This window comes from Melitaea cinxia, chromosome 3, assembly GCF_905220565.1.
Source record: "Melitaea cinxia chromosome 3, ilMelCinx1.1, whole genome shotgun sequence".
Lineage (NCBI taxonomy): Eukaryota > Metazoa > Arthropoda > Insecta > Lepidoptera > Nymphalidae > Melitaea > Melitaea cinxia.
Window position 1 is genome coordinate 9,744,325 of NC_059396.1, and position 27,401 is coordinate 9,771,725.

At 34.6% G+C, this 27,401-nt stretch overlaps 3 protein-coding genes across 4 annotated transcripts in view; 1 reads left to right on the plus strand and 2 right to left on the minus strand.

The window, feature by feature from the left end:
- The window catches only part of LOC123669770 (EGF domain-specific O-linked N-acetylglucosamine transferase), a 36,976-nt gene extending 30,926 nt beyond the window's left edge, over positions 1-6,050 (minus strand). Inside the window, exons 1-2 of the mRNA XM_045603361.1 lie at positions 5,813-6,050; positions 5,590-5,759 (exon numbers count right to left, since the gene is read on the minus strand). Of these exons, the coding sequence (XP_045459317.1) occupies positions 5,590-5,759; positions 5,813-6,050 (408 nt within the window). The remainder of the gene's footprint in view (positions 1-5,589; positions 5,760-5,812) is intronic.
- Positions 6,051-7,223: 1,173 nt separating this feature from the next.
- On the plus strand, positions 7,224-23,645 carry LOC123669429 (transcription factor Dp-1). Its single transcript, XM_045603036.1, has 11 exons — positions 7,224-7,678; positions 7,943-8,064; positions 8,269-8,317; positions 8,587-8,672; positions 8,744-8,982; positions 9,721-9,889; positions 13,973-14,185; positions 16,341-16,489; positions 16,959-17,041; positions 17,123-17,206; positions 22,471-23,645. Exons 1-11 carry the CDS (start codon positions 7,630-7,632, stop codon positions 22,632-22,634), a joined length of 1,407 nt encoding a protein of 468 aa, XP_045458992.1. The 5' UTR covers positions 7,224-7,629; the 3' UTR covers positions 22,635-23,645.
- Positions 23,646-24,561: 916 nt separating this feature from the next.
- On the minus strand, positions 24,562-26,063 carry LOC123669428 (COP9 signalosome complex subunit 9). Of its 2 annotated transcripts, none has more exons than XM_045603034.1 (4): positions 25,998-26,063; positions 25,848-25,925; positions 25,055-25,127; positions 24,562-24,769 (listed from the first exon to the last, which is right to left on the minus strand). In XM_045603034.1, the coding sequence occupies exons 1-4, from the start codon at positions 26,043-26,045 to the stop codon at positions 24,732-24,734; spliced, it is 237 nt and encodes a 78-aa protein (XP_045458990.1). In that variant the 5' UTR covers positions 26,046-26,063; the 3' UTR covers positions 24,562-24,731. The 2 variants fall into 2 exon arrangements, with proteins under 2 accessions (XP_045458990.1, XP_045458991.1); XM_045603035.1 differs by having other exon boundaries at positions 25,991-26,036.
- Between the last annotated feature and the right edge of the window lie 1,338 nt (positions 26,064-27,401).

A 27,401-nucleotide genomic window follows, 5' to 3' on the forward strand; every position in this document is an offset into this window, starting at 1 on the left:
AGCAGTAGCTGCAGCCCACAATACCGTACGGTACCCCCGAATCACCCTCACCACGATGATCCTTTGCGCAGACCGCAGCGTGGCCTTATTCCTCGCAGTGAGGCGATGTACAAGCTGGGAGGCCACTATTCTCTCCAAGGCCTTCCCAGCTTCGTTCAGCAACACCACCGGTCGCACCGACGAAGTCCGGGGTCCGACCTGCCTTAAGAAGTAGGCAGAGCCGACCCTCCTTCCAGGCCCCCTATATCACCCGTGCGAAGCCGGAGCGGATCGCTAGTTATAAATATTAGGTATTTAATAATAAAGCCATTTAGAGCTATTTATTTTGTTATTCAGTATATGAATTTTCAAACTGTGCGAATAAATAGTTTTCAATAATGGTCAAATTAATGAAAATTTTAAACTTTTATTTTCATTGTTATATTTTCTCTTTTTTTAACGGATATCCTGTTCTAAATTCTTTCACTTTTTTAGTTTTTTTAAAACAATAAACTATTTAAATAGTTTTTTTTCAATACTATATCACTTAAACGTGTAGGTGTATTGTATTACTGTAATCATGGCCCACGCTACCGCTCTAAAAATCAAAATCTAAATAGTTTTATTCAAATACGCCCCAAAAGCACCTTTGAATTGTCATTTTATAAATTAAAATTTTAATTATTTTTAACAGTGAAGCTACCACCGATTTGGATTGTAGACTCTACAGAAAAGAATCGGTAAAAAATTTCCGCACTTGCTTTTCATAAAAAAATATCAACTGAGTTTTTACAAAGTTGGTAATATCTTGCATGTAATACGTCACTAAGTTCACACATCTTCATACATATACCTACATATAATCACGCCTCTTTCCCGTAGGGGTAGGCAGAGACCACTTCTTTCCCTTGCTACGATCCTTACATACTTCTTTCGCTTCGTCCACTTTCATTATTCCCTTCATACATGCTCTTTGGTTTAGGGTACTCCTGACCTGGCCTTTTTCAAGACGTCCCTTATTTGGTCTCGGAACGTTCGCCTAGGTCTACCCCTTCCAACCCTTTCATCCACACTTGCCTTATACACTTTTTTCGTCAATCGTTCTTCACTCATTCTCTCGACATAGCCAAACTATCTGAGCATACCTTTCTCAATTTTTGTCACTACATCTTCTTTCAGACCACAACGTTTCCTTATCTCACTATTTCTTATCCTGTCACTCAGTTTAACTCCTATCATACTTCTTAATGCTCTCATTTGAGATGAGATTATTTATGCGTTATTTCTCTTCTATCCTGCATTTATTCTGCTTTCATGTTTCTTCTGCCATACCCAACTTTCACTTCCGTACATGAGTGTCGGAACCAACACCCCCTCATGCACAGCCAAACGAGCCTTGTTAGACACCTTCCGACTGCTTATAAATGAGTGCAAAGCCCCATTCACCCTGTTTCCTGCATTCACTCTTCTTTCAATATCACTCTCACACTTTCCATCTCTTGTAAACTTTGAACCCAGATACACAAACTCATTCACCTGTTCAATTTGTTCATCTCCAATCACGATATTGCAGTCTGTCACCACCTCATCTCTTTCAAACACCATCACTTTCGTCTTCTTTACATTCATCTTCATTCCCTTTCTTACAAAAGCTCCACTCATATCAGTTACCATCTCCTGCAACTCCTCGGGCGAAGACGCAAGTAATACTTGATCATCAGCATAGAGAAGACATTTGACGAGTAACTCATTCATTTTCAACCCACTTTCATTCTCTTTTAAATCTGTCAAACAATTGCCCATGAACAGATTAAGCAGCCACGGTGACGCTACACATCCCTGTCTTACACCTTTTTTGATATTAAACCGGTTAGTGTATACCCCATTTATCCTCACACAAGCACTAGAATCTCTATAAAGAGATTGCAATGCTCGTATGAGGACACTGCTCACACCATTCACGGTCAATGCTGACCACAATTCATTTCTAATCACTCTATCATAGGCCTTTTCTAAATCCACGAACGCGCAATAGACTTTTTTGTTTTTAGCCAAACACTTTTCGGCTATGCACTGCAAAGAAAAGACCTGATCCGTACATCCCATTCCCTTTCTAAATCCCGCTTGTGCATCCCATACTTTTTCGTCTGTTTCATTCACAACCCTCTCAATCAACACTTTTGCATACAATCTACCGACGACGCTGAGGAGGCTTATGCGCGGTAATTTATGCAGTCCTGCCGTGACCCTTTTCCCTTGTACAATAGGACGATTACGGCTTTGCACCAGTCTCCCGGTACTTGCCCGTTTCGCCAGCACAAATTGAAAAGGCGGTACAGCTGGCTAGCCACTAAACCATGTCCAGCCCCCAGCATTTCGACGGTAATCCTATCATAATGCCCTGTACTGTCGACCTCATATACACAGACTATAGTAAATGTTTCGATAGAATAGATCATATACTGCTGTTGCGTAAACTCCAATCCATGGGCATAAGGGGTAATTTGTACCGATGGCTCACATCTTATGTTAGGAACAGATGCCAAACTGTGGTGCTTAATGGATACACTTCATTACCCATGCCAATACCATCTGGAGTACCTCAGGATTCGCTACTGGGTCCTCTTTTATTTAATATTTTTGTAAACGATATCTATTCATGTTTCCATAACTCCAAAATTTTGCTTTACGCTGACGACATGAAAATAATATGCCTAATAAATTCTCATCAATGTACCCAGCTATTACAAGACGATCTTATTAGATTTGAAAATTATTGTTTAGAGAACAAATTGGACTTGAAATGTAAATAAATGCTTTATATGTTCATATACTCGTAAGGCATTCCCAATTATATCCACTTATAACTTAAAAAACACAGATTTAACTCGTGTTAAGTCTATTCGTGACCTAGGAATAGTATTCGACTCTAAATTATTATTCGATGAACATATTAACACTATCGTAAATAAAGCTTCGAAAATGTTTGGGTTCATTTTACGTATGTCAGTGGACTTTAAATCTTTTAAAATATTCAAAATTTTATACTGTGCCTACGTTTGAAGTCACTTAGAATATTGCTCACAAGTCGGGAACCCTTCATTTAATGTTTATAGTACACGCATTGAGCGTATACAGAAAAAGTTCCTGCGATACATACAATTCCGTACAAATCTATATATACCAAAGTATATGAACCGTTGCAAAAAGTTTCATATATTACCACTATATGAGTGACGGCGTATAGCTGACCTTGTATATTTGATTAAGATCGCTAATGGTTCGATCGATTGTTCCAAACTTTTGCATGCTATTGGTTTACGTGTTCCATATTCTTGTAGACAACCAGCCACACTTTATATACCTGAAGCTAAAACCAATTATAGGCGAAATAGCTACCTGATGCGAGAGAGTGGGTTTTTCAATGCCGTTTCTATGCAGTTCGATGTTGACCTATTCTGTATATTACCTAGACAACTAAAACAAATTGTTACTAACGGTTTTTTAAATGAAGTTTAGTTTTACATTCTTATGCTTAATTTAGTATTAATATTTCGTAGAAAAATCTATTAAGAGCCATTTCACAAAAATCGGTAACAATCCGCGAAATTGTAATATTTTGACGTCGTTAATCTCAGTGTTGGATGCAATAATGTAATTTATATTCTTGAAATATAATAGAGCAACCTTTGTTGTAGTCCATAGTCAGATCAGAATTTTGATTTATATTATGTGTATAAAATTATTAACCTTTTCATCAGCCTCCTCCCTGGGTAAACGGTCGCAATGTATACTTTGAAGTCCTACTTTTCAATAACCTCTACGTTGAAACCATTTTAAAAAAATATCATAATATGTGGAATATAATTTTGTTGTCCACTATCATAGATTTTTATTCCATTTGTATCTCTGTTAAACGATAAAAAAAATGTAAAGTTACGAATATTTTCCAAATAAGTACAATTTTAAAAGCGATATTTCTCTTAGAAAACTAAGAAATTTTAACGAACTATCTTCATCAAAGTAAACTTACATCATTAAGGAATACAAAAAAAATAATTAAAAGATGTAATTATTTTTAATACATTTTATATTAAATAATAAAAAGATAGTATATATTGCCACGCATCAAGCCCGGTAAATCAGTCGAGCGCTAGCGCTCTTAGAGGTAAGGTCCACGCCAAATTCTGCGCAGCCGTCTCTTTCGCTCACACGCGCCAAGCGCCTGTTGTTATAGCGGATAAAACGCATTTGATAGTTTCATAATAAAATATAAATAAAATAAACATATTACGAAAATGACTGTAAAATAATATAATGATAATTTCTGTAAACAAATGTATAATTTAATTTTCTTTTCTCACACTATCAATACAAATAGGCATTTCAATCTGTTTGTCTTGTTATTTGTTAATTAATATGTTTGTCGGTGTCGATGTAATTAAATGCTTTTTTATTCATATCGTAAATATTAGATTCATTCGTAAACTGAAAAAACTAAATCAATTTAAAAAAATTGTTTCATAAAATTGATTTTTTTAATTTTATTTTAAATTTATTGACTGTTGTTATATAGCATACTTGAAATTTTTAACAAATTAATTATGTAAAAAACATTTTATACCATAGTTATAATTTTTATTATACATCAGAAAATGATCACGATGGTCTTTTGGTTGTCACACTATACGTACTAGCACAAAGATCGCGCGGCTCGTACGACTCGCGCGATGCGACCAATTTTACCTAAACTTGCAGAGCGTAAAATTGTGAAATGGCTCTTAATATCTTGTTGTCTAATTTAAGTTTCATATTGTTACAAATATTTTTACCAAAGTAGTAATTACTTAGGACTATATTTGAAAGTTGTGCACTTAATTTAATAATAATGAGTAGTAGTAGTATCGTTGTAGTGCAATACCTTTAAGCTTTACTTTATTTGATTTCTACCTAACATTGAAAACTTGTAATTGGCCTTTTAGTAGTAATTCCATAACTATAATATAATTGTCTAGCTGTAAGTTTTCCTAAAAATAAAAAATTAAAAAATACCCCCCAGTCTTACCTAATTTTATACTTTTCTACGCTTTCTTCCATGCTTATCTCACTTTCATCACCATTTATACTCTCTTCCATGGAAGGTGCCGTATGTTGTACCTGCACTTCCTCTCCTTCGAGCAAACTTTCAAAATACTCTTTCCATCTCTTTAACATACATTCTTCTCCTTTTATAATGCTCCCATCTTGACTCCTGATTGTACTCAATTCCGAGGTAGAGGTTTATCCTCTGGCAGTTTTGATGGATTTCCAGAAAAACTTGATGTTTGACAGGAAATCTTCAGTGAGCCTTCTATCAAAATCATCCTTTCGTTCTTCTTTCTTTCTAGACACATCTTTCGCCGCTAATTTCAATCTTTTATACTTCGTTCTTACTTCCTTTATATCGTCATCTGTTGTCTTTTGAACTTCTTTCTTCCTTTCCTTCTTTTAGCTACCCCGCATATCTCAATGGCAACATTCACGACCGCTTTCTTAAATGTATCCCACAAATCTTCAATCACACCTATCTCTTCTATGCCTTTAAAACTTTCTTTCAGTTTCTCTACATACTCGTCTTTCTTTTCCTTTTCTTGTAGGTTTTCCACTTTCACTCTGTCCAAAATACTTGTAGGCTCGGCTCGTAGGTTCATTTTCTCCGCACTTATTCAAGAAATCTCTCATGCAATCCCAAAATTCCTCTCTGTCTTGTTGGGCTTTTGATGACCCACCTTCGCGCAGCTCTGTCGTTGCATAGACCCCAAGGATAAAAAAGCGCTTGAGTCCAACTTTTAACCTGATCCAGAGTAGTCTTGGGAGTACACATTCATATACTCCATCACACATTCAACCATTCGAGAGAAAAGAATCACACCAACTCCCTGACAGCCTCGGCTGGTTTGGGGGACTCCCGACCAGTATGCCGTGTAGGGACCATGAACTGTGGTGTCACATCCCTTTCTCTTCGTTTTGTTCACAGAATCTCTACATCGTTCATCCGTCATCTGACATACTTCATCTACCTTACCATCCATTCCTCTGGGTTGCCCGGTCCCTGGGCAGAGTGACACGCTGACGACTAGGCTTGCCCTTAGCCACGCATCCATCCGCGCAGCAGACGTTTGATTGGCGGAGAGGGTAGGAATAGGGAAAGGGAAGAATAGGTGGTGTGACAAGGAAGATTGGTAGGTTAGTGTGGGGGAATAGGAAATATAGGATATTACCGCCCAGAGGGTAAGGGATAGGACAATAATAGCTAGGAAAGCCGGGATCGCATACCCGTATACTATACAATAACCACAACTACCGGACAGGTAATTGGAATGAGTATCCTATGACTAAATATAAAATTGGGTAACTTAGAAACTTTTAACATGTACAAAATATATTTCTTAAATTTTATATAATGTACTATACCCTACCCGCGTTGCTACGCTTTTTTTCGGTCGTACTAACTCAGAAACCTTTGAGGGCTCATGCACAACACTTTATTGAAGATCATGATGTGAAATGCATCGTTTACGAACTTTACGACATATAGACAAATATTCATTTATAGAAACCCTGATATTTTTTAAATTTTGCTTATATTTAAGATATATTTTCGATAATAAAAAAATGTAGTTATTGTTATAAAACTTGATTTTGGTTTTATACATAAAGCATTATAAGTTATATGTAATTTATATCTATTTCGAATTATCTCATATTTGAATCCTAAATATTGAAAGGGAACTACTTTACTTTTTTGTTTCTTTTCAATAACTCGAAATTTATTTTTGGAGGAGCGTGAGGAAAATGGTGTGAAGTCCCTCGTCCACCATTGAAAAGGGAGGATCCTTCAACCAGACGGGAGTTGTGTCTGGTGAGCTAACGCCCCGAAGGTTGTTGTCGGGTTCTTGTATATATATATGTATACTCAATCACTTTGATAACTTTGATAGCGCGATGTAGAATACGTCAGTTTTCTCTAATTCCCTAGTTCGTATGCTGCTCGATAGTTGAGATTATTGAGAAAACTTTACTAATTTTGCTTTTGATCTAAGTATCGTTTAATTTGGTTTAAAAAAAAATCTCAAGTTACTTAATTTTATCTAGATCTTTTACATTTTTAATAGTACTTGTACTTCTTTCAAATAGATATAAGAAATACCATAGTCAACTTAATAACTATCTGTAGATTGTGCTTTAGAATTAAATTTACCCTTCGCTAGATCACAGATGTCACTGTCCGTTTCGCGCCTTTTCCGGAAATAAATCCGGCGGGGGTTTCTGGTTTTGAGTACACGTGAACAGCGTCATCCAATCAGCTGGTAAATTGTGAGGCCGGCGCTAAATTGTCAATGTTTTCTTTGCGTGCTTGTTTTGTATCTTGTAGTTTAAACTAATGCCAATAATAAAGTGAGATATTGACCGAAGCTAGATGACTATAGGTGGTTCATTTTATAGAACATTGACTATTACGATTTCTGACCTTCAAACTTATCCTAAATATTGTCGCCATTTTGACCATGCTATTTGAGCTTGAGATAGTTTATTTTCATTTCTGTATTTCTTAGAGATACCCTAGTGAGATTTGTAAATGGATGCCCTATTTGAAGAAGGACTACGACGATGTCCCAGAATACTAGTATAGTAAATTTCCTAATACATGACGCCAATGGTTAGTAAGTAGTGACGCTAATTTCGTCGATTTCGTTATTTTATTTTCATATTTTCTCTTAGTCTTGCCAAGTAAATTTATCATAGGTTTACGAGAAAGAATAACCATTTCATTGTTTTCGGCGTCGAAACAATTTAGGCTTTCGAAAAAATACTATTTCCAGAATAATATATTATTTTTTATTTACCTCATTTAACTAGCTTACTTATTTATTAAAACACAGATAATATAAAACAGTATAATAATGGAAATTCCTTGTTTTAGGACAGCCTCAAATGGTTAAAGTAGTGCAAAATACAAACACTCAACCTCTTGCTCAAATAAAGATTAAACAAAATCCTGTGAAAGTAATTAAAGTATCTACTGCTAGCGAGGGAAATAATCAGGTACTAAAAGATTTAAATTATAACAAACACTGTGTTAAAGCATAGTAATTCTCTTTTCCTATGTAAAAGATGTCTGTTTAAGACTTAAAATAATTTTTAGTATTCTTAAAGCTTGCAATAAAATGTGGTGCTGGAACACTTATTAAATAGTACTATGTATTATTTTTATTGCTGTTTTCACTAAGTATAGTATAATTTTTTCAGACTCCTGTATATCAACCTATTAAAATAAGTGGGATTAAGTGTGCTTCAAGTAAGTCAACTTTTGTAAAAAGTTCAGTTCATATAATTATTCTTTTCCACTTATTGATGTCTAATAACTATATATTATTGTTTAAATAAAAGTAATTAATATTCAACTATCTTGACTGTTATGTTTTCATTCACTTAATTTATCATATTTTCCTTAGATGTTATAAGTAAAATATACTTTGTCAAATTATGAATCAAACTTAGGATTTGTTTGAGTTCCATGGGTACATTTTATACACATTTATGTATTTGTTGAGTAAATTATTTCAGAATTAGTACAAGTACCTGTTGATACTTTGGCTCGTCTACAAAAGATTACACCTAAAACAGAGACAAAATCGCAAAAAACTGAAGTTGTAAGTATTACTACAATAAAGAGAGTAAAATTAGTTTAAGATGTTGTGAAACAATGTATATTTTTTTATAGGTAAACAATCAAAAACAATTGACTGAGCTTAACGTGTTAGAGCGTTTACCAGAATTGGTTCCCATTTTGGCAAAATCAGAGCCTGTAGATAAGTTTGTAGATAGCAAAGGACTTATACCTGTTGTCCCAGAACCAAATTCTGCAGAGATTGTTGCTGAGAACAAGCCTTCCTTACTGACAAGTATGTCACATGCTTCGCGGAGAAGACACGACTCTGATAATGACCCGCCTGCAGAATAGTAAGTGTTTATATACATATATTTAAAGATGAATAGCCGCAATGTATGAAAGCGCATATCTTTCAAACAACTGCACCAAATTCTTTGTTAATTAAAATAAGTAATAGTCATGTGACTATCAAAACAGCATAAACCATTCTTTAGATAAATGTATTACATCAAGACTAGTCATAATTTCATGGTTATCAAAATTGGAAAACATTGATGGTAACTATTCCTGCAACTGTTTCTAGTCATAGTTTGACTTTTTGTAGCCTTAACCTTTTAATTAAACACACTTCTTGAAGGCAAGATTTTGAGATACTCTAAATGTCAAAACTCTTATTTACAATATTTCCAGTATTATATAATTTGTGATATTCATATATATTCTACTTTCAGTGATGTAAAACCAGACTGCTAAATATTTGCTAACGTTAAATAAGCTTCACAGATTCATGTTGTCATTATTGTTTTGCTCCAGCTAGTTATAAAGTGACAATTTATAGCCTATAATCATTTTTGTTTATTAAAACGTCAAACACTAAAAGGAAATATTGCAAAGACCTTGTTTAAATGATTGTATTTTATAAATAAATGAATTACCTCTTTATAATATTTAAAAAGTTTATGACTATTTAAAAAAACTTCTATAACTAGCAGCTACTTATCTTTCACTGCGTCTAAAGTTATAAGAAATTGCAATATTTTATTTAATAATTTGATCTCAGATTTAAAATAATCTTTATTAATTTTCAGCACTACAAAGAGACGTAAACACGCAGATAAAGTTGGTAAAGGCTTAAGACATTTTTCAATGAAAGTTTGTGAGAAAGTCAGAAATAAAGGTTTTACGTCATATAACGAAGTTGCAGATGAATTAGTACTAGAATTTGCAGCTGGAATGCACGGTTCTGCTGATAGCCAAGTATGTATCATTTTTGTATGGCAATATTATACCTAAGTACTTCATTTATTTAAATTCAAACAAAAAAAACTAAGTGAATTTTAACAGTCATTAAATGGTCTTAATTTGACCAATTTATAATAAATACAAAGTACATAATAGTTTGGTTATATACATACTATTTTGAATTTAAACTTTGTATACAATGGTCAAGTGTAATAATATGTAGCTGAAAAGTTCTGAGCTTAGACCGACGGCTTAACGTGCTCTCCGAGGCACGGTGGGGAGACCCACTAAGACTGCACAAACACCTGTATGGCCAATACAAATGTTTGTCATGTGCGGGGATCGTACCCGCAACCGCCAGCGCAACAGGTACAATCCATGGCTGTGACCGCTCCGCCTATATTTTGTCTACTTACGTTGTATTACTTATCGATGCAATTGAAGTCGGTTTTTTCGTTTGCCAGCAAACACAACTATCCAATATAAGTCTCCCTGAACTTCAATGAACCTATTTTTATAGAGGGCTTGTATCCCTGATAAAAAGTAACCCGCGTCTTTGGCTATGTTATGAAATGGAATGAATGACTATGTATATAAAAATGTCCATTAACAGCCGCCTTCATCTCTTCATCATTCACAAACATTCGTCCCCGTCGATCTTTTTTAAAATTTTTAAATATAAAAATAATCGCTAGGCGCCAGGTCTGGATTATAGGGAGGGTGGGTCAAGAAGCCAGTTTCTCACAAGGCTTGTCTCGCAATGTACAAAATTCCTTTGCCGATTTTGCCTCTTCTTTTTTCGAGAATGGCTTCGCGAATTTTTTTTATAAGCCCAGCATAATACTCTGCATTGTTTGTTGTTTTTTTTTTTTAAGTAGTCTATAAACAAACTCCTTTGCAATTCCAAAAAATGGTAGCCATGAGTTTGGAAGCCGATTTTTTCACCTTGAACTTCTTCGGCTGCTTTTCCTTCCTTCTCTATCTATTTAATTGACTCCTGTTTTGATTCTGGGACATATTGTCGGATCCACGTTTCATCAACGGTGACAATACGGGTGCAAATTTCTTCCAAATTATCCTTGCACAAGTCAAAAAATTCGTGAGCATTTTTGGAACCCAACGCGCACTGAAGGTCAGTGTTCGGTTCAGCGGTGTTTACCAATCGCCGCCATCAGGGCTTCATCATTCTCATCGAACCAGTCCTCGGACTTTCGGACTTTTTGACCTAAAGTAGATGCAGTGGTCTCTAGATATTCTATAGAGTAGTATAGTATGAGAAGATAGAGTACGCCAGTCGCAATCGACTCGAAAAGTGTTTTTGCTGAGGGATGGTAATCCAGTGGCGAAAGTGCGAGCACTTAGGTTGAAGTTTAGGCGAAAGCTTCGGTCGAAAGGTGGAGGCTTAGGCTTTCCAAATCGATGGGGACGCTGGAGTCGGAGATACAGCTTAATAACAACAAGCCTGTGATGGGTCCAGCAATGGGCACTACGCATTGCGCGGGTGACTAGGACCTGGGAAAAATCTCGTTGTCGTATGATAGCGTAATCAATTAAATCCAGGTGTTCTTATATTTAGTGGGAAGCCTGAAAATTTTACTCGTGATGGCAAGTTGGAACTGTGCACAAAGACTCGGTAAAAGCTGTCCGTTGCTGTTCATGCACCCGACCCCGTGCTTACCCAAGACCTTGGGCCATGCATCGTAGTCCCGTCAAATTGTGGTATTAAAATCGCCCAACAGAAGAATCGGCTATCTAGGCCTCACTCTTGATGCATTTTGCAAGTTCCTCATAGAACTCATCTTTATTGTCATTAGACTTGTCTAAGGTAGGCGCATAGACGCCGATGACATTAAGATATTTCTTATTGCCGAGATGTGAACTGGACACTCTTAGAGTTGCTTGACAAACCTATTTTTGATCGCAAATCCAACACCCGAGCCTCGCGGTTCTGAGGCAGCGAGTCCTTTCCAAAAGAAAGTGTACCCGCTACCGTGCTTCACCAGTTCCCTTTCTTCCGCTACATGTGTCTCGCTGAGGGTAGCCACATCTACATCGTAGCGAAGAAGTTCTCGGGCAACAATGACGGTTTTCCGTTCAGATATTCATATCGCGATCAAAGAGTGTACGCACGTTCCACGCGCCATAAGTCATATTTGATGTTTTTATGTTCTAGTTGCGACGCCGATTGCAAATTTATCGATGCAGAGGTAGCCGCGGCTGCTACCGTCCTCAAGTGGTAGGGAGAGCAATTTTTGGGGCACCTTTTCTAGCCCCCTCCCAGGCTAAGCAGGGAAAGCAGTGCTTCCCTGAATAGGGCTGCTTCAGTCCAGGTGCTGTCGAACTACCTCTGTCTTCCTAAGTCAGAAGCAGAGCAACCACATACTCTAGAAACCCCTGGAGCCGCCCGTGTGCAGGTCCCAGACAAAGCCCGGTCTGCATCAAATCGAACCTGTCTACTTCGACCTATCACCATGGGGCTTTAGAACTCGGAATCAATTTCCCGAGAGCAGTCAAATGCGCAGGAAATATTTAGGTGCACAAACGTGTGCGCAAACGTGTGCGCAAACGCAGGTGCACACACTCGTCTTCCCCCTTCTTGTTCCAGTGGAACAGGAAGACCGATACGACCAGAGAAGGGGTCCGATGATGTGTCTGGCCGATGGTAACTCTACGCCCTCTATCATCGCCCTTAGCTTTCCACAAGGCCTTGCTATCCCGCCGGGTCCGTCTTTCTCGTTGCATATCTGCTGTAAGTTGTCTTCCCCACCGAGATAGACTTTGTGTTGAACAGAACGGAGCCACTGAAAGGAAGTCGGGAAAGGAACAATTTGGTTTTTGAGAGTGGGCAAAGGAAGAGATACTACTGCCTTGGATGGGAACGGTTGTGACAGCAGCAGCTCGGGGAGCCGGGGTCGCGTACCCGTATAACATACCACAGCTGCCGGGTAGGCCAATTGGGATGAATACCCCCCTGATTACTTATGACTATGTAGTAGTAGGTCATAATAGGTCGTAAATGAAGCTAATGAAGTGAAACTTCACTATATAGTGGGCAAATGAGTAAATAGTATGACTGCAAGTACCTCAGGCTCAGAAATTATCAGCCGCCCCTCGTACATGAAAAATAAAAATGTGTATTATGTACGAGTATATCCAAATTGAATGGATTGTGGACCTTTTTTATTTTAATTTTTTAAAATGGATAAACGACCAGCGGCAAGAATCTTGCATCTTTGCCAATTTTCTAATTACATCAAATTGTGAAGAGTCGTGGATAAATAAATTTTCTTAGTTGAATGAAGAGAAAGAAGTTTTAGTTCAGCTGTGTGGTCTAAAGCACACTCTTTTTTTTTCTTTTTAACCATACTTTACTGCTCGGTATACTCTCAGTTTTTAATCAGCCGACGTCCTGGCATATGTGCGTCAGTGTTGCCACTCATGAGATTAAAAAGCGCCATATTTGAATATAGCTTGAAAAGCGTGAGATATTTCTGGAAATTATTGACGTGACGGAAACGCAGATTATCTGTCTGTCTTATATCAAAATAACTGCTTTTTACTAAAAGCATATGCAATTTTTGTCTGTCTGTCTATTCCGGCTAATCTCAGAAACGGCCGAGCCTATTTTGACGGAACTTTAATTGGCAGATAGCTGATGTAATAAGGAGTAACTTAGGCTACTTTTATTTTAGATTTTTTTTGTAGCTACGGGCACAGCTAGTTATTAATAAAAACAGCTGTAAGTTTTATTTTTAAGTATGATATGTTTGCCGGTGAATTTTAGGGTTGTTTTCGTTTAAATTCAATGAACAATCCCTGATAAATAGAATTATTGACTGTTTAAAAAATGTCAATGGCTATTTAAAATAAAAAACAGATAAAAACATGTAGATGTAATACAAATATTATGAAAACCGCGTCCAATTTCGTGCTGCAAATTTTGCGTTATCCTATAAATAATGCCATTTTTTTCTAAATCTCTCAGAGGTACAGAAAACGGCTTATATATATTTTAATTTATAATGTTTTTTTAAGCATAACTTTAAATAGGAAGTAATGCTTAGTTAAAATGTAACTCAGAAAATCTAACCTTTACAGCAATATGATCAAAAGAACATAAGGAGAAGAGTATACGACGCTTTAAATGTATTAATGGCAATGAATATTATATCAAAAGAGAAAAAGGAGATCCGGTGGCTTGGACTTCCAACTAATTCTGTACAAGAATGTACAGCATTAGAAAAGGAAAAGCAAACAAAACTTGAACAAATACAGAAGAAAACGCAACAATTACAAGAACTAATATTACAGGTAAATTTTATACAATTTATAAAATTCTTATCCTATGTCAATATTTTTAACAATTGTGTTTGCTTGCAAACGAAAAAAACCGACTTCAATTACATCGAAGAGTAATACAACGTAGATCGACGAAAAAATAGTCAAGTAACTACGCGTTATCAAAGGTTACTCAAAAAGTAGTTATCAGATCTCGATAAAATTTATATGTGACCACATGATAAACATCAGCTTTTGATTAAATTAAAAATTATCAAAATCGGTACACCCAGTAAAAAGTTATTGCGAATTTTCGAGAGTTTCCCTCGATTTATCTGGGATTCCATCATCAGATCCTGGTTTCCTTATCATGGTACCAAACTAGGGATATCCCCTTTCCAACAAAAAAAGAATTATCAAAATCGGTACATCCAGTAAAAAGTTATGCGGTATAATACAACGTAGGTCGACGAAAAAAGCGTCAAGTAAAAACGCATTATTAGATATAACTCGAAAAGTAGTTGTTAGATCTCAAATAAATTTAAATGGGACCAATTGGCACACACCACCTTTCGATTAAAACAAAGTTTGTCGAAATCGGTCTACCCGGTCAAAAGTTCTGATGTAACATACATAAAAAAAAAAAAAAAATACAGTCGAATTGAGAACCTCCTCCTTTTTTGGAAGGCGGTTAAAAATAACTAAAGATAACAATTTATCTGGCAATTATTTTTACTAAATAAAATGTGATTTATACTTGAATGACAAGAAGTGCTCACTGTTTAACCGTACTTGTAAATATTGTTTTCATTTTTCGATATTTTGGGTTTAGTGGAGCAGTTCAAAGAAATGTTCAACTGCAGGACTAAATCAATTATTTCGCCGTCTTTTTAACCGACTTCAAAAAAAGAAAGAGGTTCTCAATGCGACTGTTTTTTTTTTATGTATGGTACCTTTGAACTTTTACTGGGTGGAACCAATTTCGATGATTCGTTTTTTAATAGAAAGGTGGTGCTTCCCATGTTGGTGGTCCCATTTAAATGTAGTTTAGATCTGACAAGTACTTTTCGAGTTATATCTAATAATGCGTATTTACTTGACTATTTTTTTGTCGACCTACGTTGTGTTATAACCTCATAACTTTTTAATGGGTGTACCTATTTTGATGATTCTTGTTTTATCGAGATTTGATGACTATTTAACCGACTTCCAAAAAAGGAGGAGGTTCTCAATTCGACTGTATTTTTTTTTAATGTATGTTACATCAGAACTTTTCACCGGGTGGACCGATTTCGACAATTTTTTTTTTAAATCGAAAGGTGGTGTGTGTCAATTAGTCCCATTTAAATTTATTTGAGATCTCACAACTACTTTTCGAGTTATATCTAATAATGCGTTTTTACTTGACGCTTTTTTCGTCGACCTACGTTGTATTATTATACCGCATAACTTTCTACTGGATGTACCGATTTTGATAATTCTTTTTTTTTGTTGGAAAGGAGATATCCCTAGTTTGGTACCGTGATAAGCTGATGATGGGTTCCCAGAGAAATCGAGGGAAACTCTCGAAAATCCGCAATAACTTTTTACTGGGTGTACCGATTTTGATCATTTTTATTTTAATCGAAAGCTAATGTTTATCATGTGGTCACATATAAATTTTATCGAGATCTGATAACTACTTTTTGAGTTATCTTTGATAACGCGTAGTTACTTGACTATTTTTTCGTCGATCTACGTTGTATTACTCGTCGATGTAATTGAAGTAGGTTTTTTTTCGTTTGCGAGCAAACACAATTATTTTTGAGTAATCTTTAATAACGCGTATTTACTTAACTATTTTTTGTCTACCTACGTTGTATTACTTGTCGATGTAATTGAAGTAGGTTCTTTTTCGTTTTCGAGCAAAAACAATTGTATAATTTAAAAAAATCTGGTTATAAAAATGTTTACGTCTGTTTGTGACTGCTGAAATCCGAAGCCTCTACAGCGATTTAGACATGACTTCCGTCACATTTTACTACTGATTTTAGTGTCTTTTTAAGTCATCATAATCATTTTATTCATCATCAGTCATTTGACCATAGATAAAGTTGCGTGATAGCTGCGAATCGTTTAATTATTTCGTAGTTTTCAAAATATATACTCGTATTTTTTTTTTAAATATTTTGTATATTTTGTTTTCCAGCACATTTCATTTAAAAGTTTAATAGAGAGAAATAAAGACGCAGAAAACAAAGGCATAAAACCTTCGCCTTCATCAGCCATACATCTACCGTTTATAGTTGTAAATACAAGTGACAAAGCATTAATTGATTGCAGTATCTCTAATGATAAGTAAGTAACAATAATAAAATATTTATTATTAATTATTCATTAAGGGCCTGTTTAACCACTTTCTGGTAAAGCTTTGTGACATATACAACATGTAACTGTTAACAGTGTGTGATGGGCTTTACTTTTTTACCATTCAAATCTATCAGTGCATTTTACACTTTTTTTTGTAAATTTTTCTTATCTGCCACTTCTGAATCTATAGTAATAGTTTATTAGTTCAGACGAAACAGGCACAAAGGGACTGTTTTACCTCTCGCTGACAAAGCTTATCAATAGCTTATGCTCCACAATCGTTTCAGCAATCACTGTACAGTACTAAAAATGTAAATAAAAATATTTGATCAAATACATGACTTATTTCTTTAACAGTACAGTTGTGATTATTACAGTGATTAATGTTTTCCTTATCAATCACTATTATTGCTGTGACTTAGATAACATAATATATTTATTTTATTACAATTTTCAGGACAGAGTATATGTTTAACTTTAACAAAAGATTTCAAATACATGATGATATTGATATATTGAAAAGGATGGGACTTCTATTTGGTAAGATGACTCACAGACAAAATCATCCAAGTCATATTTCTAATTTAATTGTATACATAAATTTTTTTTTTTTTATTCCAGGCTTAGACAAAGGTGAATGTACAGAAGAGGATATTGAAAAAGTAAAAAGTATGGTACCAAAGTCATTAGAAAGTTATGTTGAACGTTAGTATGCCAAGTTTTTTATCACATAAAATTTTATTTATCAATTGAAATTAAAACTGAATTGATTCAGTTTGTAACTGTCCTTCTGCTGGGGAAAACCTCTTCTCCAAAAGAAAATTTGATGGCTTGTTCCATCACGCTGCGCATATTATGGGAGTAATGCTCCTAAAATAAGCATGACCTACAATTGCTATCAGGTGTCTGTGATGACAAACGGGTCTTAAGACTTTATATGCTCTTCGAGGCAATGTGGACACTTACGAGGGATGTAGGTACACCCAGCCTAGAACACTTTTTTTGCACTAATACGTATATCTTCCCCCAAGGAGAAATTGCACACTAAAATCCCATTTTAATAATTTTAATTACAATATATTTTAATAATATTCCAAACAATTTAATTTTTTGTTGCATTGGTAATAAAAGGTCTTATTTTTTTTCCAAAAATAAAAATATGCATTATGACTTGAAGAATCACAAAGTATCGAACGAAATAACAATAATCAATCAATTATAAGTGCTGATTATTATTTAGTCAGCCCCAAAGGAGAAATTTTACAATCATGTCACTAGTAATCGATGTATTGATATGTGAAAGCAGTGCTGTCACCGTCTTTATTTATAGTATGTATTTAGAAATTTATGTGGCACGTTGCAGCCGCATTTTCTTCCGCCACGGGCGGCCGACAACCACGCTACGCCACGGATTAGGGCAGTGAAATACTAGAACATCAGGTTTATTGATAACACATAAACGTGTCTGTTGGCCTATGAATTTATGCACAATTCAAATGATAACACTAAAACTTGAAATGCTAAAACACTAAATGGTTCTGCATTTTTCTTATAGTATCGTATTTCCCCAAAAATATCAGTTTAAGTATTGATTTATAAGAAACCAAAATCGGCTATGATGTACAATATAGGTAGATTTTTTTGGGAGATTAAATTTTTGTTATTTCTGACTCTACCTTAATTCCGGTGCTGCAGTAAGTGTACTCATGCCCCGTACTGCGATTATCACGCGTTATTTTCGAACAAATTTACGTAAAAACGATCTTTACTGCAAGATCAAAATACGATACGAACTGACCTTTAACCTTTTGACCGCCATAGTCACCTATACTTGACAAGGGCTCGCGAGTCCTGTGCGCCAGCGACGTCTATAGGTGACAAAAAACACGGACCACAAAAATATTAAATAAAATTATTAAAAAAATATTTCTAGTAATTTAATTCAACATTTCTGAAAATAGAATATCCCTGCAACATTCGAGTATAAAAAAACAAGTCTTTTAGAGCTACACGTACTGAGAAACATTGAAATAAAAACATGCATTCTTATTCCACGTAAATGCTATGTCCAAAACGCCGAAGTCGTCTATAGTTGACTGCTAGGGATGTGACGCAAGAGGTATAAATAAATAGGAAATAAATAAATATTTATAATATACACACACCGTCATCTGTTCCTAAAGTAAGCAACTTAATGCTTTTGTTATAGATAACAGCCGACTGGTAAAACTACATTTTTTTTTTGATAAACTTTCATATAAATAATACATATATAAATAAATATATATTACACCCAGACTCGGGTGGGAATCGAACCCACAATACCCGGAGTAGAAAGCAGGGTCACTACAAACTGCGCCAACGGGCTAGTCAAAATGGTATAGATGTTTTTTAAGCTATTCAAAATTGAACTCGAACGTGTTATATTTTCTATAAATAATTTGATATTTGAATAAAACAAAATGTAAAAAACGTAAAACTATCAGCTAACACATAAATAGCAAATAAATAAAAAAATCAATCATCTAAAATCAATCAAATCGTCATAATAAATCTGATATCTCAAATTGGGCGCATCCATAGCGTTTAGTCATTAATCTGTTCTCTACACGCCGTTGTCAAGTATAGACGACAGCCTGGTGACGTCATAAGCGAATAGAAAGAAAACTAGTGCAGTGCAACATGAGCGATACCTTAGAACATCGTCGCATTTTGGAAGGCGTCGATGATTTTTTTTTAAATTTACAATTACAAATAAAATTGTTTTATATTATTTTATTTTTCATTTTTTTATCTAAGGTTAAGATCAAAATTACGATTTTCTTTCTCATCCTCAAAATCATCTGGCAGCATCAATATCATCTTTAACCACCATTCTCATAAAAGATTTTCTTCTGAGACCCATGGCTTTGGTGTCGTGAAATCAAATGGCAGGCGTATTACTCAGGACTGTTTTAGTACTATTTGCTACCTAAGCGAAAAAAAAAAATATTTAACGTAAATATTTCTTTTTACTAAGGCTGGCATTAGACCGTACCGATTATATTAATAGTGCAGTGCAACATGAGCGATACCTTAGAACATCGTCGCATTTTGGAAGGCGTCGATGATTTTTTTTTTAATTTACAATTACAAATAAAATTGTTTTATATTATTTTATTTTTCATTTTTTTATCTAAGGTTAAGATCAAAATTACGATTTTCTTTCTCATTCTCAAAATCATCTGGCAGCATCAATATCATCTTTAACCACCACTCTCATAAAAGATTTTCTTCTGAGACCCATGGCTTTGGTGTCGTGAAATCAAATGGCAGGCGTATTACTCAGTACTGTTTTAGTACTATTTGCTACCTAAGCGAAAAAAAAAAAATTAACGTAAATATTTCTTTTTACTAAGGCTGGCACAGACCGTACCGATTATATTAATTTCCTTTTAGTGGTGTGTAGGTAGATTTTTTAAATATTTAACTTTTATTACTCCCTTTTTAGTTATTAATTGTCTAATAAGATAATAATTGTGTTTGCAGGCAAACGAAAAAGACCAACTTCAATTATAATGACAAGTAATACAACGTAGGTAGACGAAAAAATAGTCAAGTAAATACGGATTATCAAAGATTACTCACAAAGTTGTAATCAGATCTCGATGAAATTTAAATGTGACTACATGATAAACATCGGCTTTTGATTGAATTAAAAATCATCAAACCCGGTGCCACCCAGTAAAAAGTTATGCGGATTTTCGACTTTCCCTCGATTTCTCTGGGATCCCATCATCAGATCCTGGTTTCCTTATCATGGTACTACACCTTTCAACCAAAAAATAATCATCAAAATTGGTTCATAAACGACGAAGTTATCGCCAAACATACATAAAAAAAAAAAATAATATATATACGGTCGAATTGAGTAACCTCCTCCTTTTTTGAACTCGGTAAAAAAAATACAAATTTGAATTTGGTTAATTTCTTAAAATTACTTTTCATGAATATATGGATTCGATTCGAAATCGATATAAAGCGTGCGGCTTCCTTGCGTGCGACACAGCACATCTCTTAGGGAGTTTTAAAACCGTAGGTCAGATGCGCCGTAGTCGTCCAGTCGTGACAATGACGTCATGGCGATAGAAAATAGTGTTGTGCTTTACTACGATTATTTTTGTAATGTTTGTTTTTTATTTATGTTATTGTAAGTATATATAACGAGTGCAAGATAAGACAATAAAAATATCGAAAAATAAACCTTCCTAGATTATATAAGAAGTCATTTATTGCATAAAAACCAACAAAAACAAGCCACTGTGTGGTACTCGATAACGACTCTTGGCAGCACTATTTTTTTCGTAGGTATTTTAGTTTATTTTATGCCTTGGCGTACAGGGCACGGGAATGGATTTGAGGTGTGGCGGTCAAAAGGTTAACGACTGACAAATAGACACTTTTGAACAAAATAACGCGTCAGACATAATATTCTAATAAAATTAGTAACATTGCGTGCTAGAATATAGGTATAGAAATTTGAAAAATACCCAAAACCAAATCGGAGCACTCCACTGTCCACGTGGTCTTGGTCTGCCCTACCCCTAGAGTGTTTTTTTTTTAAAGCCGGAGCCAAGCGTTACTCTAACCTTAAAGGTGGTAGGTTAATTTTAACCTCAAAACTTCAACCACGATATCCCTGTAACAACGGGGTTTACACGAAAATAGTTGTCCGGGGGGATGAAAAACCCACACTCCCTCCCACCCCCCGACCCCCCTTTTCCTCCCAACCCCATAAATTTCTCGCCGGGATTGTACATACCCCAAAATCTTTTGTTATGCAAATTTAGATTGCGATTAAATTAAAAACTCATTGTAAAACAAAAATACCAACTTGTCACAGATGCTTCATGTCAACGTGATCGGCAAAAAATGTGTTCCACACTCAACTTTAATATTTTACAAATTGATGTCTCTCCATCTCTATTACCCATTTTTGACTATGCAAATGACTACTAATTGCATGTTACGCAGGACAGTCTTTAATAAAATGCAACTACATAATTTTCTGATATTTTTTATTCGTAGTCTACGTAAATATTATCGCATCATTTTTGTACTCAACTAAGCAGCACTCGTTACACACTCGTTACATACTCGGTCTACACAGTGATAAAATCCCATTCTATTATCGTGCTCCACGATCCAAATCCAATCCTTATCTTCCTTTTTGATTTAAACTTTTCCCTACGTCAACACTGCTGGCGGCTGCAGTGTCTAACACTGTTATGCTAAAATCCATTTTATATAATTACTATTTTTAACCGACTTCCAAAAAAGGAGGAGGTTCTCAATTCGACTGTATTTTTTTATGTATGTTACTTCAGAACTTTTGACTGGGTGTACCGATTTTGATAATTTTTAATTTAATCGAAAGCTGGTGTGTGTCATTTGGTCCCATTTAAATTTATTTGAGATCTAACAACTACTTTTCGAGTTATATCTAATAATGCGTTTTTACTTGACGCTTTTTTCGTCGACCTACGTTGTATTATACCGCATAACGCAGAGCGTTACCCTTCGGCACAGTTAGTCATCCTTTTTCGTTTGCGAGCAAACAATTATTTATTTTTTGCATTAATTTTTGTGTAAATATCATTTGATGAATCAATGATTGATCTGATAGATTCCTAGGTTTATTTTTCCAAAGCCAATGTTCTTAGCAATCTAAAATGTTAATTCTAAATACACTAACTTTATGATACAGTTTGAAATTGCAATTAAATTACATTTGATCTTGTTTTATTTTTCAGTTGCTGATAAAGTTATCTGACGTATAACACTATCCAATAGATATAATATACTTTTCTCTTTCACTATCAAAAAAATAATAATTGTGAACAGAAATATATAACAAACAGTGGATATTTCTATTCACAACCTATGAATCCAAATGGTGCTAAGCCCTAAGGGCCTGTTTTACCTTACAGAAATGGGCAGAGGAGTAAATAACACACTATCTGATATACTCGATGAAGAGGATATTGAAGATGTTGGAGATGAAGAAGATACTCTTGAAGGTGAAGTTGAGGCGGACGAACAGGAAGCAGAGGGAAATGACTATAGTGAAGACAGCAGCGATGTAGATGTTTAGCTACACGCTGTGTAGGTCAATTATCCAAAGCTGGTACATTCACTACTAACATCAACATATTTTTATTATTATTGTAATAAGTTTGAAATTAAAACCAGCTTTAGTTAATTCACCTGTATCCATTTTCTATCACTATAATATTTGTATTGTATATTAGGGGTCAAATTTTAAGAGTTTGCAATTTATTTTTTGACCACAATATGAATTGTTGGTAAAAATTCGCGAGGATGAATCCTTTATATTGTATATAAATGCAACTGTTATATTATGTCATCAGTAATCTTTCACAAGCATCCTGATTGCAAAAATGTCTGTACATATCATAATTAATATTTGATAAACATTTAAGAAGGTTGTGTTTATGATTTCTGTGCAATCATATAAAATATTGTGTTATGTATTATTTTTTTAGTTAAATGTAGGCATATTATATTAATCAATTCTTAGTTTGTAATGGTTTTCCTCTTAAGCAACAAGCAATTAAAAAGAAACATAAATTGAATCTCCATATGAAATGTTTCTTATATTTTTAATGAAACTAATATTTTTATCTGGTGAAGAATCTGATATTTCTCACAAAATAGGATTCAGAATACTGATAATTTTGTATTCCTTTCAGTGATTCTAGTTATGTTGAATTATTGACAAGACATTATAAAAAAATAAATTTAAGATCATTTTATATTTTCCTTTATTGTAAATATTTTTTGTGTATAATTACTGATGACACTAACATTAAGAAATGTTTTATTCAATAGTAATTTGCTACACATGTTTATTGTTAGTGTTTGATTTATGTATATTACATCCATAACGTATTTTGTATACTGGTAAAATAAAGCTTTTTTTATGTTTAAAACTTGATCTCACAATGAAAAGTGTAACCTATGAACTCTTGCACAAGATGAGAATATCTCAAAATTATAGTAAGAAGTTGTCCAGTTTAAAAAATTATAATTTACTAATTTGGAATTGTTTAAAAGACAGAAATAAAATAGATTTAAATAAAAATGTACATTTTCTATTCAAATGATAAACTCGACCTAATTCCTCAATGAACTAATCTCTCACACTGATCCTTGATCTGCTGCACTGATTTATTCTTATAAACTAGTGGTCGCCCAGTGGTCGAAATTCGAACATAATTAATTTAAATTATAAGTTTGAACATTATTAATGTTCTGTTGTCAAAGACTACTTCTATAATAATAAACAAAAAAGTATACATGCATGTGTGTGTGTCAAATACATAGTAGATTTCGACACCAGCAATTTATACTAAGCTAACTCTTAAAAGTGAACTTTACAATAGAGGCTTATAAAAGGGAAAAACGTGATACCTTTCATATTAATTAAGAAACTTATTTGAAATTTGGTATCTTTAATAGTTAATTTACACATTGCAATTTCACATTTTTTTTATTACATAAAAAAATCACATTTTATCAAGCTCGCACTAAAAAAACAAACTTATCGAAAAGTCGAATTAGCGTAGTATAAATTGTTGGTGTCGATTTAATGTATTTTTATGCATAGTTTTATAAAAATCTTGGATATTCTGCACTCCTCTATATAAAGTATGTGTGCGAATTTTCATACTCCTCCGTCTGCGCAATTTTCATAAAAAGGGGTACAAAGTTTTTGCTTCACATATTAATATATAAATAAATAATAAACGCTTTACACTCAGCTGCCCTCAGTAGGATTTTCTCCTGTGTCGGAGGTCCAGATACACAATACACAAGCACAAACGCCCAGACCACAACAAACATCTATATAGTAAATACAAATGTCTAATGAGCAGGGATCGAACCCACAACAGCCAGCGCTATGATAGCGCGTCGCCAAAATATAATAGTGTCAAATGTTGATTTAATTTTGTCTTAAAATATTAAATGATCTAAGAATTCTAAGATAAAATAATTTCTGATAGTAACTATATTTTTAATTTTTGTATAGGATATCTACTAAATAGTGGTTGATACAGTTAAAAACTCCATTTAAGTCATATGTCTGAGAGGAAAATAAAACAAATTTTTTGTTGCTTAATTATTATTATAAATTTATATTTATCACACTAATTTATACATGTAGATACTATTTCAGATCATCATCATCAAATAAATCTTCAAAATCTGTAATAAATAAATAAATAAATATGTTAAAAAGAAACATTTCATAACATACGTAAGGGAATTCATACATAAGGGGTTGTCCATTAATTACGTGATGCTTGAAAAGTTAATACTTAATACTCTGAAAATTTCAATATACTATTGACAAAAAAAAAAAAAAACGTTATATCTGGGTTGGTAATCTAAAACCTCACCAAATATCACCAAGGTTTTGGGTAGGGGGTTAAACAGTTGCTAAAAACATTGTGTGATTGATGGAAGTCTTAAAATTATAAATAATCTTACCATTGAAAAAATCAGCATGCACAGCTTTTTCATTGGCAGCTAAGTCCATTAGAAGGTTGGAAGGGCCCCCTGCCTGTAAAATGCAAAATAATTAAACCAAAAAGAAATTTTATATAAACCTACCTTACAAAAACTAAGTAAGGTACTGTTGCACCTTTACTTCTCATCATCATCATCATCACTTCAACCTATTGCAGTCCACTGCTGGATATAGGTCTCCACAAGTTCACGCCAAAAATGGCATGAACCCATGTGTTGCCCATAGTCACCACGCTGGGCAGGCGGGGTGGTGACCAACTACCGCACCTTTACTTAATTTGTTTAAATTACAAATTACAGTTTTAACTAAATTAACCTTTATTAATTTCTCGGGGTTTTAGTCCTCTTCCTTTGCTATACGCTTCATATGTTTTAAGCAGGGCTGCATCTCAACTAAGGCACTTACCTGGTGTCAGAGATTTAGACAATAGGTAGTCAGAATTTTTAAATAAGCACAGAAGATTTAGGATACTAGCGTGATAAAAAAGCATAGGCATAGAATAGTAGCTATAAACTTACTTCCATACAACAAACCTACCACCTTTGAGGATAGAATAACGCTTAGCTCCGGCTTCAAAAAAACACTGGGGATAGGGCAAACCAAGATCACGTGGACAGTGGGGTGCTCCGATTCGGTTTTGGGTATTTCGTGAATTTCTATACCTATATTCTAGTACACAAAACCCTCCCTCTTCGCCCCCTCTCCCCCCAAACCCCATAAATTAGATCCCGATTGTGTATAGTAGGCCCTTACCTCTTCCAAATCCATATAGGGTCCAACTCCTTCAGGAAACATTTCATCCGCAGCCACAGTTGGTTTCATTTTTAATATCTAAAAATATTTAATTAAAATAATGCTTTTTGAAGGTATTTCCTTATAACAAAATTAATACGGACAATCGACAAAGCAAAAACTGCCAAATACTATCCTTGTTGTGACAGCAACTGACATTGACAATTATACTTTTTTTCCGGTAAACTAAACGTAAAACGGCTACGCTCCATTTAAGGCCTGCAATGCCAGCGACAGCGCCTGCCATGGAGCATAGATGACGCCTGCTGAAATTGCCGTTTCACTAAGTGCTCCCGCACACACAATTGTAAGTTGGCCGACTAACGAACAACTTTACTTTGCGTACTTTTACAATTTAGTTGATCAACTTTATTTTATTGGTTGGTTAGCCGCAGACTATTCGATTTAATCAGTGAAAATGCGGAAAAAAACGGTCTAATTGCTCTAATAAAAGCAGACGAAAACAATAGAGAAAATTTTGGTTGCACCTATATTAAGTAATAGATTAGAATATGGGAAGCATCATACATTCCATCCTAAACTCGGATGCTATCCAGATAAATTTTTTTCATACTACAGAATAAGTATTTCGTCTTTTGATGAGCTCGAATATCTAATTGGGCCAGCAATAATCAAACAGGACACACCTTTCCGACTCGCTATAGCCGTTGAAGAAAGGATTTTTTTTTTATATAATTAATATATATCCACGGACTTTTGAAACCCATGTCCTTTTTTATTTCTAAAATATGCTGTTTTTTTTAAATAAAGGTTCATCTATAAGTTCTTCTACTTTTTTGTTTGCAACAACTGATCGGGACGCAGACGTCGTACCCATCGAAGAAGATCCGGGCGTAGGGAAATCACGCACACGCGTGTAGTCGTCTTCCATCTTGCCGTGCGACTGACCAACTAAGTTGGATAGTCAGCGAGCTTGTATAAGGTAACCGTGCTAACGAACAGTTGGACAACTTTTTAATTGTACGTCGATCGGAAGTGAATTTCGATTCTGATGCGATCGGTATCCAATTAATTAGTTGGAGATGTGCGGGCTAGCATATGTCACTATATCTATTAATATACTCTGCGATTTAGTCAGCCAACTTACAATTGTATGTCTGCGGGAGCACTAAGACACTAAAGGACAAGTAACAACGCCGCAGGCGTAAGTAACGTAGTCACGTAATGCTTTGTAGTTTCGACTAACGTCTTGTAGTTTTGTAGGCGAATTTTATAAGCGTATTTAAGCGCTGTGTGCTCGCAATATGATAAAAACATGCAGCTGTGGCGGTTGTGAGTAAATGTTTCAGATAGATTTGAGTAAAACTTCAACATGGATTACCGTAAATTTATCGTTGCGTTTTTTTACGAAACGAATGAGAGATAATAACTCGGAAAGTTCATTAAGTTCTGATGACATTAGGCTAGTGGCTACTTTCGGTAGTGAAAAATAAATTATAAAATTTGATAAAAATTAAAATTTAAGTAAAATACACTTAAATATTCTGATTTGGA

Bases quoted from the DNA above. Each gene is read 5' to 3' on its own strand.
- LOC123669429 (XM_045603036.1), top strand. From the start codon at position 7,630: ATGTCCCAGAATACTAGTATAGTAAATTTCCTAATACATGACGCCAAT. The intron at 8,318-8,586 runs GTAAGTCAACTT...AAATTATTTCAG, and splicing joins TGGGATTAAGTGTGCTTCAA to AATTAGTACAAGTACCTGTT. The intron at 17,207-22,470 runs GTTAGTATGCCA...TTTACCTTACAG, and splicing joins ATTAGAAAGTTATGTTGAAC to AAATGGGCAGAGGAGTAAAT.
- LOC123669428 (XM_045603034.1), bottom strand. From the start codon at position 26,045: ATGTCAGTTGCTGTCACAACAAGGATAGTATTTGGCAGTTTTTGCTTT. The intron at 25,128-25,847 runs GTAAGGGCCTAC...TGCATTTTACAG, and splicing joins CCTATATGGATTTGGAAGAG to GCAGGGGGCCCTTCCAACCT. The intron at 24,770-25,054 runs GTAAGATTATTT...TATTTATTACAG, and splicing joins GCATGCTGATTTTTTCAATG to ATTTTGAAGATTTATTTGAT.